Source organism: Maylandia zebra, linkage group LG10 (genome assembly GCF_041146795.1).
Source record: "Maylandia zebra isolate NMK-2024a linkage group LG10, Mzebra_GT3a, whole genome shotgun sequence".
Taxonomy (NCBI): domain Eukaryota; kingdom Metazoa; phylum Chordata; class Actinopteri; order Cichliformes; family Cichlidae; genus Maylandia; species Maylandia zebra.
In genome coordinates this window covers 7,802,027-7,818,585 of record NC_135176.1, presented here as the reverse complement: position 1 = coordinate 7,818,585, position 16,559 = coordinate 7,802,027, and the positions used below count along the sequence as shown (strand labels likewise).

At 43.9% G+C, this 16,559-nt stretch overlaps 1 protein-coding gene across 17 annotated transcripts in view; it reads right to left on the bottom strand.

The window, feature by feature from the left end:
- Positions 1-379: 379 nt before the first annotated feature.
- Positions 380-16,559, bottom strand: part of tspoap1 (TSPO associated protein 1) — a 78,042-nt gene continuing 61,862 nt past the window's right edge. For 5 of the 17 annotated variants that reach the window (XM_012920803.4, XM_076888962.1, XM_076888953.1 and 2 more), the window contains 16 exons: positions 16,386-16,412; positions 16,048-16,199; positions 15,473-15,946; positions 12,777-13,166; positions 11,517-11,672; positions 10,374-11,183; positions 9,764-9,863; positions 7,713-7,855; positions 6,945-7,113; positions 6,220-6,288; positions 5,543-5,590; positions 4,779-4,805; positions 4,560-4,681; positions 4,403-4,474; positions 4,127-4,231; positions 380-3,610 (listed from right to left, as the gene is read on the bottom strand). In XM_012920803.4, the coding sequence (XP_012776257.2) occupies positions 3,296-3,610; positions 4,127-4,231; positions 4,403-4,474; positions 4,560-4,681; positions 4,779-4,805; positions 5,543-5,590; positions 6,220-6,288; positions 6,945-7,113; positions 7,713-7,855; positions 9,764-9,863; positions 10,374-11,183; positions 11,517-11,672; positions 12,777-13,166; positions 15,473-15,946; positions 16,048-16,199; positions 16,386-16,412 (3,179 nt within the window). In that variant the 3' untranslated portion in view covers positions 380-3,295. Of the gene's footprint in view, positions 3,611-3,884; positions 3,920-4,126; positions 4,232-4,402; positions 4,475-4,559; positions 4,682-4,778; positions 4,806-5,542; positions 5,591-6,219; positions 6,289-6,944; positions 7,114-7,712; positions 7,856-9,763; positions 9,864-10,373; positions 11,184-11,516; positions 11,673-12,776; positions 13,167-15,472; positions 15,947-16,047; positions 16,200-16,385; positions 16,413-16,559 lie in introns of all 17 variants that reach the window. The other 12 variants (XM_076888954.1, XM_076888967.1, XM_076888965.1 and 9 more) reach the window with 11 other exon arrangements.

Here is a 16,559-nt window from a genome sequence, read left to right as displayed (position 1 = left end):
GCAGTCATCCATAAAGTAGAAAGCACTACTAAACTCCTCGCCACAGTGTAGTGTTTCCTACTTTATGGATGAGTGTACTGTTGGCTTCAGGGAGAGCAGAGGCCCGACATGGCGCCCCGCGCAGGAAGTTGCAAAAGAGGAAGCTGCTTTGTCTCGCACGGCCACGCTCTGCCCAGAGTGTTGCAGCAGTTTGTTCACATGGGCAGCGTGCGGCACAGAGCAAAGCTTGCAACTCTTTTTCCGCTTTAGATCTCATCTGTTTCACCTATCACAAGTGCAATGTATGATCTGCTGATATGAAATAAAGATAAACATTCAAAAATCGGGACCTTGTGTTTCAGCTTCTTTTTCAAATTACCACACATGACACACACAGGTGTTTTCTGTGAAAATATACATAATTTATTGCTGTAAAAAGATCCATATTGAAAGAAACCGTCACAATTTTAATCCTTTTAGTTCTAACATCTTCATACACCGTTCCTCCATCAACACTGCCTGGGCATGCATAAGAAAAAAAAATCTGAAAAACAATATTAACAAAAAATATTTACACACGAGCTTCCAAAAATGGGTAATAAAAACATTTATATATATATTTATATATAATATAAAAAGGTAAATCTTACACTGGTTTCAAACAAATGAATGAATGAATAAATGCAGCTCAGGAAAGATTACAAAAAAAAATCTGCATTGTATGAAAATAGTCCCAACACTGTTCAGTACATACAGACAGCTCCTACAGCTCCATCTCCCGCTGCATCCACCATCTACAATTCAAAAGGGAGCCCGCAAAGACGGAGAATGTGACAGCAACATAAATAAGGCCAAACATGGGTATAACATTAGTATGCATGCAATCAATAAACATCCTGTAAACAACAGATTAAGACTAAACAAAGTCTTCGTGTAAGGCTAAATATGATCAGCTGAGCTAAAATACTGCCTACAGGGGTCCTACAACATATGGAGGGGGAGGGGGATGCCTATGTTACTACTCAGCAGGTAGAGAAATAATTGTGCATTAAAGGCCGTCAAATCCAACACAAGTACAAATGGTTGCTGTACATTTCGGCAACTGTTAAGCATCCGCCCTTGTTTTGATTCTTAAAAAAAAAGAAACACATGAAGAAGTCAGACAGTACAGCCTCGCTCTTGCCTCTGTCCCGGCTACTTCACATCTAAAGTGTCAATCCAGCCCCTGTCTTCTTTTTTTTTTTTTTTTTAATTCTTGGCATCATCACGCTCCCTTTATTTTAACACTGACAAAATTCAAACATTCATCACATTAAAGAAAAGAAAAAGAAAATAAATAACGTGCCTCCAGCTTGAGCCTTCACTCCACCTGCCACACGGGCCTTCAAGCCAGCGCTAGTAAACCAGGGAAAGCACCGAACATTTTGGCATCTCCTGTTGCTTTTTCAACAACCACACGCTCAGCATGGAAAAGGAAAGGTGTGAAGACCTGAGAAGCTACCTAACAGCCCTGTGTGTGTGTGTGTGTGTCAGCACGGCTCTGTGTTTGTTCCCCTGCAGTCAAACGCAAGAGCCGCCATTGCTCAAGCTCTACTTTTTGAAGAAACTTTGACAGTATTGTGATGCAAATGTGCGAACAGAAAAACGCCGTGTGGGCTGAAGAGGGATCACGTAACACCATTCAAATTGACTACAGTTATGTGACTGCATTTACACGAGGAGGCAAAACTAAACACACATCAACAACTTATTGCAGAGTCTATCACATTACAGTAGTGCAGCTAACCACCACAGCAATGACTGAAAACTGCTCATTTTAAACGCTGTTCTAAGAAAGTGCTGCTCTGTGTGCCACATTCAAACATCACCACACCCCACAGGCTAACACTGCTCAGTATCTATGACCAGCTACAATATTTTCACAGTTTTCATTTGGGACTACAGATTAAGCAGAGCTGCAACAGTAAAGCAATTGTTTATTAATCATGACGTTTTCACACTGAGAGATGTTGAAGATGTTTGTGTCAAAACCCAGTTGAGCCACCATGCATGGCATGATGGCTCAACCCCCAAATACAGGGAAATAAAGTTCAAAATCTAATTATTTTTCAAGCACCTGCCTCCTCATATACAGGTTAGTCCCACAGACACAAAGCAGGAAGTGGGCTGAAAGGGGTCACACATGAGTTTATTCTAGTTTAGCTTCTCAAACATAATCACTGACTCTTCTTCTCTTCTTTTGGAGTCGCACTGAGCTGCAGGGATCTAACGGGCATCCCCCTGGTTTTAAACTAAATGACTGACCGATTAATCAACAAATACTTCATTCAGTTGCAGCTCTGTTGGCTACTGCTCATTTCTGCACACTAACACTCACACACAGATGGCAAACAAGTAACAGTTAGGTCAGTTATGACTGTTGACACAGCCATCAAGAGTTCCTGTATTAATGTCTGAGAAAGGCAACTGTTTTCAGTCTCACCAGCGATTGTGTGGCTTCATCCACACACACACACACACACACACACATGCCAAAGAAGGAGAACCCTTCACATTCTTTACATTGAACGCCAACAAACAGTCAGGACTGTTAACCACAAACGCCACGATGTCTTAGCTCTAAACTACACATACCAAAGTGGATCCTTGCTGTCTCTGACAGCTCTAAACCTCGAATTTTACGCCCCGATGCCACTTCATGCGGTGTGACCACTGTTAGGGCAGGAATCCGATACAAATAAATATCATGTTCTGTACAAAGTAATGTATAAATACTCTTAAAGACAAGAAACACAGAGAGAAGCATCCATTCAGGATAGATAGTGCATTCTTAATAATGACACAGAGGAAGAGACGGCGTGCTGCCTCTGTCTGTTTGTTTCAAATAATAAATAAAGTGGCACCAGTACACGAGCATTAAAGCTAACACTTCATTAGCTGTCTCTGAGTTGGGATGACGTCTTCTCTGTTCCGTATTGACTGTTCTAAATAAAGTCAGTCCTAAAGGAGATTCAAACTGCTTTAAAGCCTCCAATGAGTTGAAATTTTGCAAATGCTCAGATTATTAGGAAGTAATTGCTCACTTCAACATGCATCTATACATGCTCTTGTGATGCCGTTGGGTGTTTTAGGGTATTCTATATTTAACAGCTGGTCTACCAGTGCTCTAAGGCAAATGTAGAACTACTGACAGTTAAAGCATCAATTATTAGATCTGATAGCTGCTAACTGCACCGACTACCAACTGAGAATTACAGTTACAGAAAAAGTGCTTTTAATGTGACACAAGTGTTGTGTGTCAGATGTCCAAAGTTTGTCATTCTTTCTTGCTGGATCCCAGCTTTTTGAACAGCTTCTTGCCTTTGGAGAAAAAACCTTTTTTCTTCTTTCCTTGCACAGAAGATTCGGCCTGTGCAGGGCTGTCCACAGGACGGGGGTCTGAGGCCTTCACTACAGCTGGGCCCAGAGCAGGGTCCAGGTCTAACGTGGGGCTTGCAGTGGGTGCCAATTGGGGTTGTAGATCTGTGTGCTCTGTCATGGCGGGGCAAGCAGGTTCAGTTTGAGGGGGCAAAGATTCTTCTAGTGTTGATGGCCCAGATTCCTGTGGCTCTGTGGAAGACGTCCAAGCATCCTAGGAAAAAAGGAAATCAAGAGTTTAAAAAGCAGCAAAGCAAAACACTGTTGAAGTTCATTTACACAACATGGGCTCATCATTTCTTCTATTAGAATTAATATTTGATAAAGGAAACAGTAACAAGGAGACACAGAGGAAGAAAGATTTCAACTCATCCTGTGGTTCACATTTAGGGGCAGGATCACAGAAGCAGTGTACAGCTACGGGTTGAGAAGGTTTTAAGGAGGAAGTAAACAGACAGCGAGAGCGTTGATCGCCTAGAAACACTTACGATCAAGTCTCAAAGTGTACAGAACGTTTTTGCTTCTGGAAAAGGCCATGCAGGAAACAGTGAGATGAAAGAAATGTGACAGAGCAGAATTAATGAAACAAAACAGGTTTAAAGAAACAACAAACTCAACAACCAGAAATTAGACATACTTGTGAGTGATAACAAAAAGAAACACAGAAATCTGGGATGTCAGTGACTTGTAACCATGTAGGTCAGGCCATTGCCCACAGTTTCAAAGCTACCTGTGACTCTTTCTTGGGTTCAGGTGCAGGCTGCACAGGAGCATCATCTGGGACGGCCTGCAGGAAGTTGGAGGGGACGAGGCCTCTGTGGCCATTTAAGTCACCCTGAAAGAGAAGGTGGTAATTTGATGAAATGCACTCTCTACTACAAAGGTATTTTATAAGTGGTACAGCTACAGCCAGTAAAGTTAAGTTTTAAGCAAAGTAAAGTTAAACGTTTTAAGAGCCACATAATATTGCAGTCATGTCAGATCTCCTAGTCATTTTCAGACTTACGTAGAAGAAGCCATCTTCGTCCATGTCACCAAACACATGTATGATATCTCCAGCACTGAAGGTCAGCTCAGCCTGGACAGGGGCATAACAAACAGAGCAGGTAATCAGCAAACATTTCAGCCCCATAAAGCAAAAAGAAAGCATCTGCAGTCCTAACCTCTATGTCGGTGTTGGGGGAGCTCTCTCGTGGGTCATAATCAAAGATGGCGACCATCCTTCGGGCTCCTGGGGCTGGCTTCCCCACAGCTGCAGTGGCTGAGGGATCCACCTGGCTGGGATCTGTCAGCCAATGAGAAAGGGGGGTGGGTGGACAAACACTTTTTTTAGTACAGAGTCCTGAAAATGGGCATTTCCAATAAACTGATCGTGTACGTACATTCGACTCGCTCAGCATCATGCTCAGCTGAAGGAAAGTCACATCAGAACAACAAGAACAGAAGATTAGCAGAGAGAGTTAGCATTTGTAATTCATGAAAAAGGTGATGGCAGCCTGAACTGTGCTGCCCCATTAAACATAAGTCGGAGCAAATATTTATCCTGAGGCGGGGAGAGTAAATTACTCTGCAACACTGTTAGCAAAAATGGAGACAAATGGATGTTATTAGATGAAAAGAAGGGACAGAAGGGACTGTTTGACCTTTATAACTAAGGGTTAATGATAAGCCGTTAAAGAGTAACTATTATGTGATATTTAATCTTTGTATGATCCACAGTTGCTCTCACACTGGGAATCAGTGGAGCCTCTCAGTTCAACCATTGGCTGAAACAAGCTGCTTTTAACTCCTTTCACCCTCCCTCTTCTGATTGGCTGCCCCTTGCAAGCAGATGATTTCCCCTGCATTTGATGCATTTTCAACTCAAAGAAGATGAATTTATTGTTAGTGTTCCTTACTTTTAATGGGTTTAAAGGCCAAGAGTCAAACGTACTCTAAAAAGGATGAATGAAGGCGACATGATCAGCAACTCTGAATACAGTTCTCATGTTTACAACCATTAAAAAAAACAAAACAAAAAGAAAATAGAAAATAACAGAAAATAACTCCAGCTGCAGCAGCAGGTAAAGGCATGCTGTCCTCCAGGGCACACTGAAACAGTCACCTGATCATGCAGGTGCAAACGGAGGCGGGCAGAGCTACAAACCTTGACTGGAGGAGTTTACACTCTCCTCGCAGATGTCTGCAGACTTGACTGGAAGAGACGGGGTGAAGGGAAAAGAGTACAGGAAGAGTCACAGAATGACACAAGGCACTGTCTGAAAATAATCCTGCAGGTCATCACACAGGCAGCACGCAAAGTCACAGGTGGAGCGCAGAGGGGAATGGATGTTTCAACAAAGTGATCTGTAGGTGACCATGTAATTCAACTGTGACACAGGAGCAGGAGACAAAAACCTTCTTTGAGGTTCTTAATGAATTAGCAACACATGGCAACATCCTGCTACTATATCCGTGTATTACATGCATAGCCAATGACAGGACTCATGTATGTGTCTTTGAACTTTTGAAAAGCTGTTGCACACTTAACCTGTGGAGAGATGGTAGCATAAACAGCCTTTAAATACTTGGCTTTAATTGTAAAGTACGAAACTACTCGACAGATACTCCATTCATAATGGAAGTATTTGCCCACAATTCTAGGAAGCTGTCTGAATTCATTACTTGAGTAGCTGGTTTAAAAATCCCCCATGCCCCAGTTGCTGAATGGCAGGCAGCAAACTGAAAGAGCAAAATCTAAAGTGAAAGAGACAGAAAAAGAAGCAAACCAGAAGGGAGGATAAAGGAGAGAAGCGGGGGGCCGCAATCTGCAGCGAGACACACCTTTCTTGGATCGTCTCGGTTTCGGCGGTGGAACGGGGCGACGTGGAAGCTGTGCGTGTGTGCGAGTGCCTTAATGGAGTTTTAGAAAGGAAAACCAAATAATAATAATAATAAAAAAAGAAACACAGATGTAATTTTTGAGAGCAGCAGACCACATAAAGTAGACAATGAAAAGCCAGTGGAGAGCTATTTAACACATGAGAGCCAGTGAGCAGCTGACACAGCAGTGACAAGTGGAAGTGAAAAGGTTAAACCATCTGCAACAGCACAGCTCTGGGTACAAAGCAGGAAACAGAAGCAAAGTGTTAGCTTGATTCTGTTCGGTTGCTTGCCACAGAGACTTTGCCTCCCATTTCATTTTTAGACTCCTGCAATGGTTACTATTACCTTATTAGCAGAAAGAACATAAGAACATATTCAATATTTTGGGCCAATTTTAAATCAACCTAAAACCAACTGTCAGATGTTCTCCAGAAAATGAAGACATCAACAGAAGGATTGAAAATGACAGATATTTTAAAGTCACTTTTCAAAACATTGAAGTTTTGCAACAATTGTGCTGCCATTTTCACTTCCCACTCAAACATGAACAGGGATGATATAATGAGTAAAATATTAGCATTTACATCATCAGTAACAGACAACCAAATCACCTTTAAATGGCAAAACAACAGAACTAATACTGCTGTGTTGGGGGAAAATGTCTGACTAACACAGTCACATACCTATCTTCTCTATGGAAGCTGCTGTGGATAAGAAGCCCTGCTGCAGCAGCTGCTGCCGGGTCTCCTCATCCTCCACTTGGATCTCAGACACCATGTTACATGGCACATAGCCCAGACAACCGCCTGACTCTCCTCGATAGAACCCATCTGCATCTTTATCTCCATAAACCTGAAGGAGGAGGAAATGTATCAACTAAAATGAGTTGTTTTAACTGATGGCATATAGATTTTATACAGGTCAGCATTACATTAATACTCTAGAATGAAATGGGTGCATTAAATGTCCCTCTAATGTGCAAGCTGCATTATCCTCTGAGCTACAATTTGCACAACCAACATCAAAATCAGCCTTTTTAAAATACATTTTCAAATCTTTGCAAATAAAGATAAAAACCAAACAATGTTAAAAGGATGAATTACATTCAGGCCTCATTAAAGCCATAATCACTTCTTGTTATGAAACCTTCAGCAGCGTGATAATTACTTTAATCTGTGGTTTCCACTATTTCAGTATGCAGATTTCTGTCACTCTGTTGCAAGACAAGCAGGCCAGCAGTTTTTTGGTTAATGCTCCCTAGCGTGTTAGCTCATGTAACCATAACCTAAACTAATGGGGATGATAACAAAGAAGGCTTTAAGGCTTGTGAATAACCCACAGCAACCCTGGCAACTATACAAACATGCAGATTGAGCTGCATGTCTAAAACAGGAATGCTGTGAAATCAGAACATGCTGAGCCATCAGGGCCTGAGCAGTGTGTGGACATACTTTGATGATTTGTCCTTCGCTGAAGGGAAGCTCCTCCTCAGCAGCGTCAGGATTGGGTGACATACTGGCAGGGTCATATGAAAAGAGGGCCACAAAGATGCGTATGTCACTGTCTCCTTTCGTCTTTGGTGATTCCACACCACCTGCGCGCGCGCACGCACACACACACACACACACACACACACACACACACACACAAATATGATTAGAAAATTGCTCTAATATATACAAATAGTTATAAATATCCAGAATATTACAGATTAAATATATTCTGTAAAACTTTGTTATTTTACTGTAGTTGTACAGGGAGATATGCATAGGCACGAACAATTTTCCTATCTTGGACAACATCCGCCTATCCGACACCTTAAGGGAGTCCAGCTCCATCCCCACAACATTATGGCCAATCAGTCTGTTGGCATCTGCGATCCTCAATCTGCTCCCCCGACATGCTAAAGCTCTCTAGATGGCACTGGCTACAACAGACTCATAAAAACAGTTGTTGAAAGACTTCAGCCGGCTCAGAAAATAGAGATGACACTGGACCTTCCTGTAGAGTGCAGTGGTGCTTTTAACCCAGTCCAGTTTATTATCTATGTGTACTACGAGGCATTTATAATCCTCCACAGTGTCCATATCGACCCCCTGGATTGAAACTGGGTCACAGGTTTCCTGGTCTTTCTAAAGTCCACAATCAATTCTTTGGTCTTTGTCACGTTGAGCTGCAGATAATTCAGCTCGCTCCACGGGACAAGGGAGTCAACCGCACACTTGTATCATTAAATGATACCAACAGTGTACATAACTCTCATTCTGAATTAGTTACTTTGTGGAAGTATTTCCCTTTAATCCCATGCAATTTATTTTATAGGTATTAAGATGCAATTCTCTCTTACTATTATAATATTGGCTATTTCAACACAACAGAGTTTGCAGAGCAGCCGTGCTTAGCTTGCAATGAATTCTGCAAATAGAACTGCAAGCTTGCACCTCCCCCACTGCCCACCAACTGCGTTGCCATGAGCAGCGTTCGCCTAGCACTGGCATGTCCTTAAAAGAGGTAATCAAGCTAAACCACTGATCCTAAGCTGTGTGAGCCATTTGACAAACGTGCACACGCTCACAAACTCCAACTGTGGAATAAGGTGTCTGACCCACTCTCCAGTTTAACTTTCAACACCTTTACTTGCAGACCAAACCTAACATGTAAAAAACAGTCCTAGTATAATTTTAGAGGTGCTTTTAATACAGTGCAAACTACGCAAAGCAGGCAACAGATACGCACTATTGCACAAAAGATTCCAGCAGTGTGATTAAAAGCACTGCCACTGAAGCCTATGTGACAGCAAGAGACAAATTTGAAGAGCTGTAGTGAGGCTTTAAGCTGCACTCAAGAGATGCGTTCTCTATCTCATTAGAGAGAATCAGCCCATCTGTGGCAAGAGTCACGGGCAGACGACTCGCACACTTTCACATCCTCACTGATTTTCTAGTAGATAGAACAGAACTTCTCCCTAAGCCCTTCCTCTTATCTGTGCACGTGTTCACTTGCGCATATATGTGTGCAGTCAACTGTGTATTTATCAGAACAGCCAGGTTTGCTAACTCAAAGGGCAACTTGTTGAATCAACAATGGGAAGCAAGTGAGACGAGATCTGGAGGAAAGAAGAGAAAAGCAGAGGGGTGTGTACGTCCAAACTGCGAGCCATTTCTCTGCTGGCTAATCGAGGTTACTATTTTAATGTCTGTCACTTCCTCCTGTCATGACAAGCCACTTTAGGTTAAGCCGGTTCTCAGCTTAGCGGCCTCTCTCTCTCTCACTTCACTCCACTGCAGCTACAGCACCTCCTTCTCCCTAAACCCCCACCCCACCCCCCTCCTTCCTACACAAGGTGCTAATCTGACTACCTCCATGTGAGAGAGGGGGAGGTTTGCCAACAGAAACCACAGGTGTGTCAGCACCGTCTCACACCCACTGTTTTCGGTTAAGAAAAGAGAAAGCAATGAGAAAGAGGGGAAGCACAAACACGAAAGGGGAAAAGGCCTCTGACCTTTGAGATTCCTAGCCTGCAAGCATGCGGGTTTACAGGAAAGCTCTGCTTGGCCTCTCCATGATGGACGTGCTTCAGCTGGAGGGATCTGGCTGACCTCCTGCTCAAGAATCAAAAAAGAGAAAAGAAATATGAGGTATGATGTTTAAGCACTACATGGGAGGAGAGGAAAATTATTAAACTGTTTCTTATTGGAGCAGAGATCAGAGTCACATCTAATATATAACACACTCCAGGGTATTCTACATGCACGCAACATAAGCATATTATTTTCTTGCACTGCAGCAGTATTAGCAGACGCACACCCACGCACCAAAGCACACTGACTGTAAACGAATGCAAGACAAGGCAGTCTGGACTAGTTTAAAACACAGAGATGGGGTTTCAATGTGCAGGAGAATAGGAAAGCAGCAGGAATGAGTGCAGTCACGCAGAGGGGGAACATTAGCTGAATCCACTCGGTAGCAATGTATTGTGTGTAGCCATGTATTGGCAAAGTCTATTGAGTGGGAGGGTTATGAGTTTTCCTCTAAAGAGCTCAAGGGTTGATTAGCACAACTACAGAGGAGAGGATGGGTCTGGGACGGCACACCAGCGGACCAACATTTACCAGCGGATCAGCCTTCGGCCCTCGGCGCTGAGGAGGTCTGCTGTGCTCCATTTGGGCCCCCTCTACCCACCATTCAGAGCTCATCTGCTGCACCACCACCTCCCTAGGAGTATATTCCACAGGCTCCTCATTGTCATCTGTACCGTACTCAACATCAATCTCCACCCCATGACTAATGGGTGACTTCATAGTTCGTACTGTTTTGCTGACTGGGTAGGGTCTTGGTGGGGTAGGGCCATCACCGGGGTTGGCCGCAGCGGCAACGGCCATCTGACTCCTGAGCATGGCCTCCCTCCTAAGGCGGTCACCTAGCCCTCGAAGCAGTGTTTTGTCTTTGCTAGTGTGGGTTGGCCGAGGAGGACAGTGGGCAGAGACCCGTCTGTTGGCAGGACCCTCATATAAACTTGTGTCTTCTGCTTCCGGATAACTGACGGTGTCCACCGTTTCTGCATAGTGTACTCTGTGCTGTGTCTTAGGCTTGACCTGCAAGGCCCCGTGTTTGGGTAAAGGCTCTTTAATTAGGGATCTGGGTTCCTGGTTGAGGTGGTGATGGTGAGGGGGGATTTGTGGGTGTGGGTTACGGTGATGTGGAGGGCCAGGATGGAGGTGTTCTGGGTTTCTGGAGTGGAGGTGGGTGAGCTGTGGCTGATGCTGGCTGCGGCGACTTAAATGCTCTTCTTGACAGCTGTCCTCCTCCTCTGTCATCTCGGGGATGCTGAACAGCTGCTTGTTGGGGTAGACATAAGGAGGCAACTTAAGGATCTTTTCAAGAACTTCCTCATCACTGTCTGGAGCCTCCAACTTACACAACTGCAAGGGCCACAGTTTTATTCATACAAGATTGGTTCGGTGAAGGTAGGATGGAACATTATAATGTTCAGTGAAAATAAAGCAAGTGCAGACAAAACGGATGAGAACGCCACCATGAAGAAGGAAGAGAAATGAAAGAGGAAGGAAAAAACCAAGAATCACAATCAGACACAATCATGATTCCAACAGAAGAAACAAGGCCTCAAAATGAGAACTAAACTCTGGAAGAAAAATTAAAAGAAGCATGTTTCATTTAAAAAGCAGAACTTGGAAAGTATCTCTGCAAACAAGCATGTGTATAGCTGCGGTCATAGTACGAAATAATTTCTTTACCCTGTTAGCTCCAATTGTGCATCCCCTTGCCTGTACTTCACCGAGGTGGTCAGAGTAAAAGTCCTCTTCCTCTTCTTCCAGGATGTCTGACAGATCTGAGTGGCTGTTGTCTGCATGGTAGTCACTGGGAGGTTCAACAATCCCTCTGACATAACTCTGAGGAAACATTACATCATGCACAGAATGAAATAATATCTATGCATCACAGCTTGAAAGGGCGCAAACGATTGCATATACAAGACTAGAGCATGGAAGGTGTTTATATGGCCTTGGCTCCATGCATCAACGCATCAATCAATATGTTCAATATGGTCTTAAATTTGCAGCCAATTTATTAACTTTTAATTATTTAGGGCTTCTTAATAAGTGCGTAAAACAAAAAACTTGACATGTTGAGAGTTGATGTTGTTCTTCTACTTTCTGCAACTCCCTTTAGGGCTCACCACAACAGATCACCTGCCTCCATCTCACCCTACACCTACTATCCTCTTCTGTCACACAAGCCACCCTCTTCGTGTCCTCTTTAGCCACATCCATGAACATCATCTTGGTCTTCCTCATTTTCTCCTACCTGGCAGCTCCATCTTTAACATCTTTTGTCCAATATGTCCACTATCCCTCCTCTGCACATGTCCAAGCTACCTCAGCCTTGTCTCCACAACAATCCCACCTCCGTCTGATAGACATATATCCAATCTTGTATATTCTGGCCACTCACAAAAACATCTTAGCACCTTTAACTCCGTCACCTCCAGGTACACGTCCTGTTTATTTTAAAGTCTGCATATATGAAACACTTTCTATTGGTTGGTTATGGAAACTACAAGTTGTGAGTCTTGATGCATGCTCAATCATCCAGATAAGGAAATCTCAAAAAGTTGATTCTGTTCATTTGCACAAAGTGTTTTCAATGGAAGAAACGTTTCGCCACTCATCCAAGTGACTTCTTCAGTCTCCACAAGTTTGGAGTATAAAAAATATCTGTAGCCTACGACTTCTTGAGTAATACAACAGAATCTCAGGCTAAGATGTTGACTGCTGAGTGTCTTTGTGGGTAATGTTGCAATGGCAGAGCAATATCCTTTAAATGCCTTATTCCTTCAAATCTGATTTCACCAAGTATGACATATAAGCTACACTGAAGTTAGGTGCACCTCTGAATACCTAAACTATAATCAGATTCAATAAACAGACACTTAGAGTACATGTTACATTTAATTTTGTAGTAAACAGCAATAACCCAGTTAAAACAAGGCTGACCTGTTGCCTCCTGCAGTACACTGGGTCTTGGTCCTGTGTCAGGAACTCCTCGATGGACACCAAGCGGGTATTTTCATGCTCCTCCTCTACCTCTGACTCCAGAGGAGAAGTGCTGGGGGGACGGATGAGGTTAGTGTCCTGAGGGTTAAGGAGATCTGTAATTGGGGCTTTGGGTGGTGTAGGGATGCGTTCAGGGGTCCCAAGCTTGGCACTGGGGTCCTCGATGAACTCTGTGATAGATGGGAATGGACGTATAGTTCCAGGGCTGTCGGTGTCTCTGTGCTGCTCCAACACAGGTGCTGCTGCTGCCACTGATGGAGCCTGAGCAGGTGTCGGTGACGCTACTGGAGATGGCTGAGGTGCTGAGTTGGCCGGGGAGGTCACATTAACCTGGAAATGGAAAAAAATAGTCAGACAAAGGTGTTTATTATTCTGTCTGTCAAAAAGGACAGGACGCCTCAATCTAGCGTATTATTTACACTTTGGCAAACTGCAGCCATTAACAATATGCTGGATTATCTAGTCAAGTCAAGTCAAGAAAGCCTTTATTTGTCACATGCAAGTTGCCCTGCAGCGAAATGGGTCCCCCCCCCCCCCGACCTTACATACACAACACAGACATCACATGGGGAGACAGGTCGGAGACCGGTAGTATTATGGAAAAACACTGAAATGTACAATACAATGGGCAAGACGAGGAGGGGGAAAAAGAGACCTCTACTCATGCTGGGCTCCTATGGGGGGACAGCATGAGAACAGAAAACAAAAAAACTCCTCTGCACAAAGAGCACATAAATGTCCACATCACAACATCATGAAGCATGTGACAAGCAACAGGGGTGGGTAAGGGGTGAGAAGTAAGCCGATCCAGACACAGCCATCCTGCCCTGCAGCTATTCATCCAGCGCCGGGCCCAGACCTGCCGTCCGACTCGGCCTTGGAGATAAGCGTACAAGGGCGTTTGGAACAAAGAGTCTAAACACAGTTTGTTATCAGGGGAGAAATTGTTTGTTATGTTCAGCTCCAGCCTTGAGACCGCAGCTGGCGCCGATATGGTAGCCGCATGAAATAATGGTGGTGTTCTTGCTTTAGTGCGAACCACTGCATGTCAATTTTACAGTCGATCTAATGTCCATCACTGGTTCCTCACCATTCCCGTTGGAGAGCCGTGAGCCTCTCCACGATGTTATCCAGCTACACCGAGATGTTATCCAGTTTGGTCATAGAGCATGAGTGTTCACGACAGCTGTGAGCCTCTCCAAGATGTTGTCAGATGTTGTCAGAGTCTCAGCACTCACAGCAGCCGCAAGCTTCTCCAAGATGTCATTCGTGCTGCGTCTAATGAGCCCATTCTGAGAAGCCACGGCTCGCTCCATCGTTCCAATCAACATAGCGGGCAGCCTTGTGGGGATTTGAACAGCTGTTTCCGCTTTCTTTATTCTTTGATAAGCCAGGGCCAAGCCAGGGCCAAGCCAGGGCCAAGCCAGGGCCAAGCCAGGGCCAAGCCAGGGCCAAGCCAGGGCCAAGCCAGGGCCAAGCAAGGGCCAAGCCAGCGCCGATCAGCAAGAACCCTGTTATCATGATTCCAAAAAGACAGATGTCTTCAATGGGCTCTCCCGAACCCAGGCTTCTCGTCGAGAAGAGTGTGTCATTTGCATTCAGGGACCAGTTGATCAAATCCATAATTCCTTTTTTAGGTTTTAGAAAACAGACTCTGAGACTCTTCCAGGGTAGAGGGAGAGAAGCAGACAAGACTAGACAGAGACATGAGAAAGCCAAGCAGGAAAGATAAGGGAAGGGAGAGGGAGAAAGTGCGACCGCCTTTGTCAAGAGCCAGAGATATCTATTAGTGGTTACAAACAAATTGTGAACTCATGTAGTGAAGGTAAAGTGCTACAGTTCCCTTTAGGCACCTATTGTGCTTTTCCTTATTTTGTATGATATAAACACTGCTGCAATGATTGATGCTCATATTACACATGGCTTCAGTTGAATTAATGATGCATGTAATTCATTTTTAGTCTTTATTTTGGCTCCATATAAAAGTGGGGAAATTCATGTGTTCCAGCAGCACAGTCCAGAGGCAGATGGAGCATGAGGATTCACACAAAAGTTAAAATAAAAAACAAGAAATGTGCAGTGTGAAGGCCAAATTTGGAAGATAAGAAAAAAAGAATACTGTACAGTTATATATAGTATAGTTAAAAATAGCATACTCAGATTCAAAGAAATGCACAGCTAAGTAGGATAATTTTTTAAAAAGATATACAAAAAGTGCTGTGAAAAATCTGCTTTATCTCCTAGGACCTGTCCATGTGGACATCACATTTTGGGTTGTCTAGACCAAAATGCTAAATTTTGCTCTATGAGGGCCTGATATCCACTAACGAGGACATTATACTGCCACTGTTCTATCGAAAATTAAAGCAAATGTCCTCATATGTGGATCTCATTTTTCTCAGAAACAAAAATCTGATTTAAAAAAATTCACGTAATTCTTTGTTTTTACATTCACCAGGTCCCAATCAGGCCAAATAGCAAAGAGAAATTAAAAATGCATGCCATGAAAGAGTTTGGGTCTTAGGAGGTTAAAACAACAATGACAGACTGTTTACAGGAAATTGAAAAACTGCGTATCTATTACTATCACCTTCAAGGGGCTCTCATATATAGGAGGATGGAAGAGTATGGCTCACCACTGGGGTAATGGTGGAGGCTACAGATAATGTGACCTCGCCAACAGCCAAGGCAGCAGCAGATGAAGGGTTGGCCCAGGCCTTCACGTATGAGGAAGACGAGAGTTCTTCTGAACGGAGGGCAGAAGGTGAGTTGGCAGCAGCCTCCACTGTGAGGCCAGTGATATGTATCTCTGATGGCAAAGAGCTGTGCAGCGTGGACACTTTGGCAGCAGAGTTTCCATAGGATGGTGAAGGGGGCAGGTTACTGGGACCTACTGGAGTACAGGGCAGAGGTGGCAGAAGTGGGGCAGTGACAGCCGGGCCTGCCATGATGGCAGCCAGCTTTGAGGGCACATTAACCGGCAGAGAGTCACAGGACTCCCCATGGGCGGATGTGGTGCGGACAGTGAGCTCCTGAGCTGCCAGCAGGGAGTGGATCTGAGAGGGACCCAGGAGGGCACTACCAGCTGTTGGGGAAGACACCTCAAGCACCTTGGATAGAAGAACGATAATCAGACTTTGGTTAAATATCTGAATACTGTCTTAAAATCAAGATTACAATTTTAAGTTTAAAACAGACATGAAGTTCTTGCCTTCTTTGCGTCAGCATATATAGTGTATCCAGTTACACGGACTCCGTTGGAGGTCCCTGCAGCATCTATAGTGACTGGTAGCCAGCTGATGAGAGCAATTCCAGGAGATGGACCATGCTCCAGCTGAACATCCAGAGGAGCATCGGGGGGGCCTGCAGAGATTTAAAACATCACAGCAAAATAAAGAGAAGCATGTCAAAAACTGAACATAGGACTGAGTAAATGACTCATACTGAAAATACAAAGCTTTGGAGGAGGAATAATGTTTACTATGGGGACATGTTTCTACCAAGAAAGTTGCCATCTATTACTCTAATGGCCACTAGAAAACCATATACCTGAAATCCCAGACTGAGGGCATGGAACTTAAGCAAATTTGAAGGATCATTTGGAGAGATGCAACTCAAATATATATCACACTGATGATTATACATTATATAGCGTAGTTCATTTCTGAAATCTTAAATACTATTGCCTGGCAAAACGGTACCAACTTCATATGAGTCCATAAT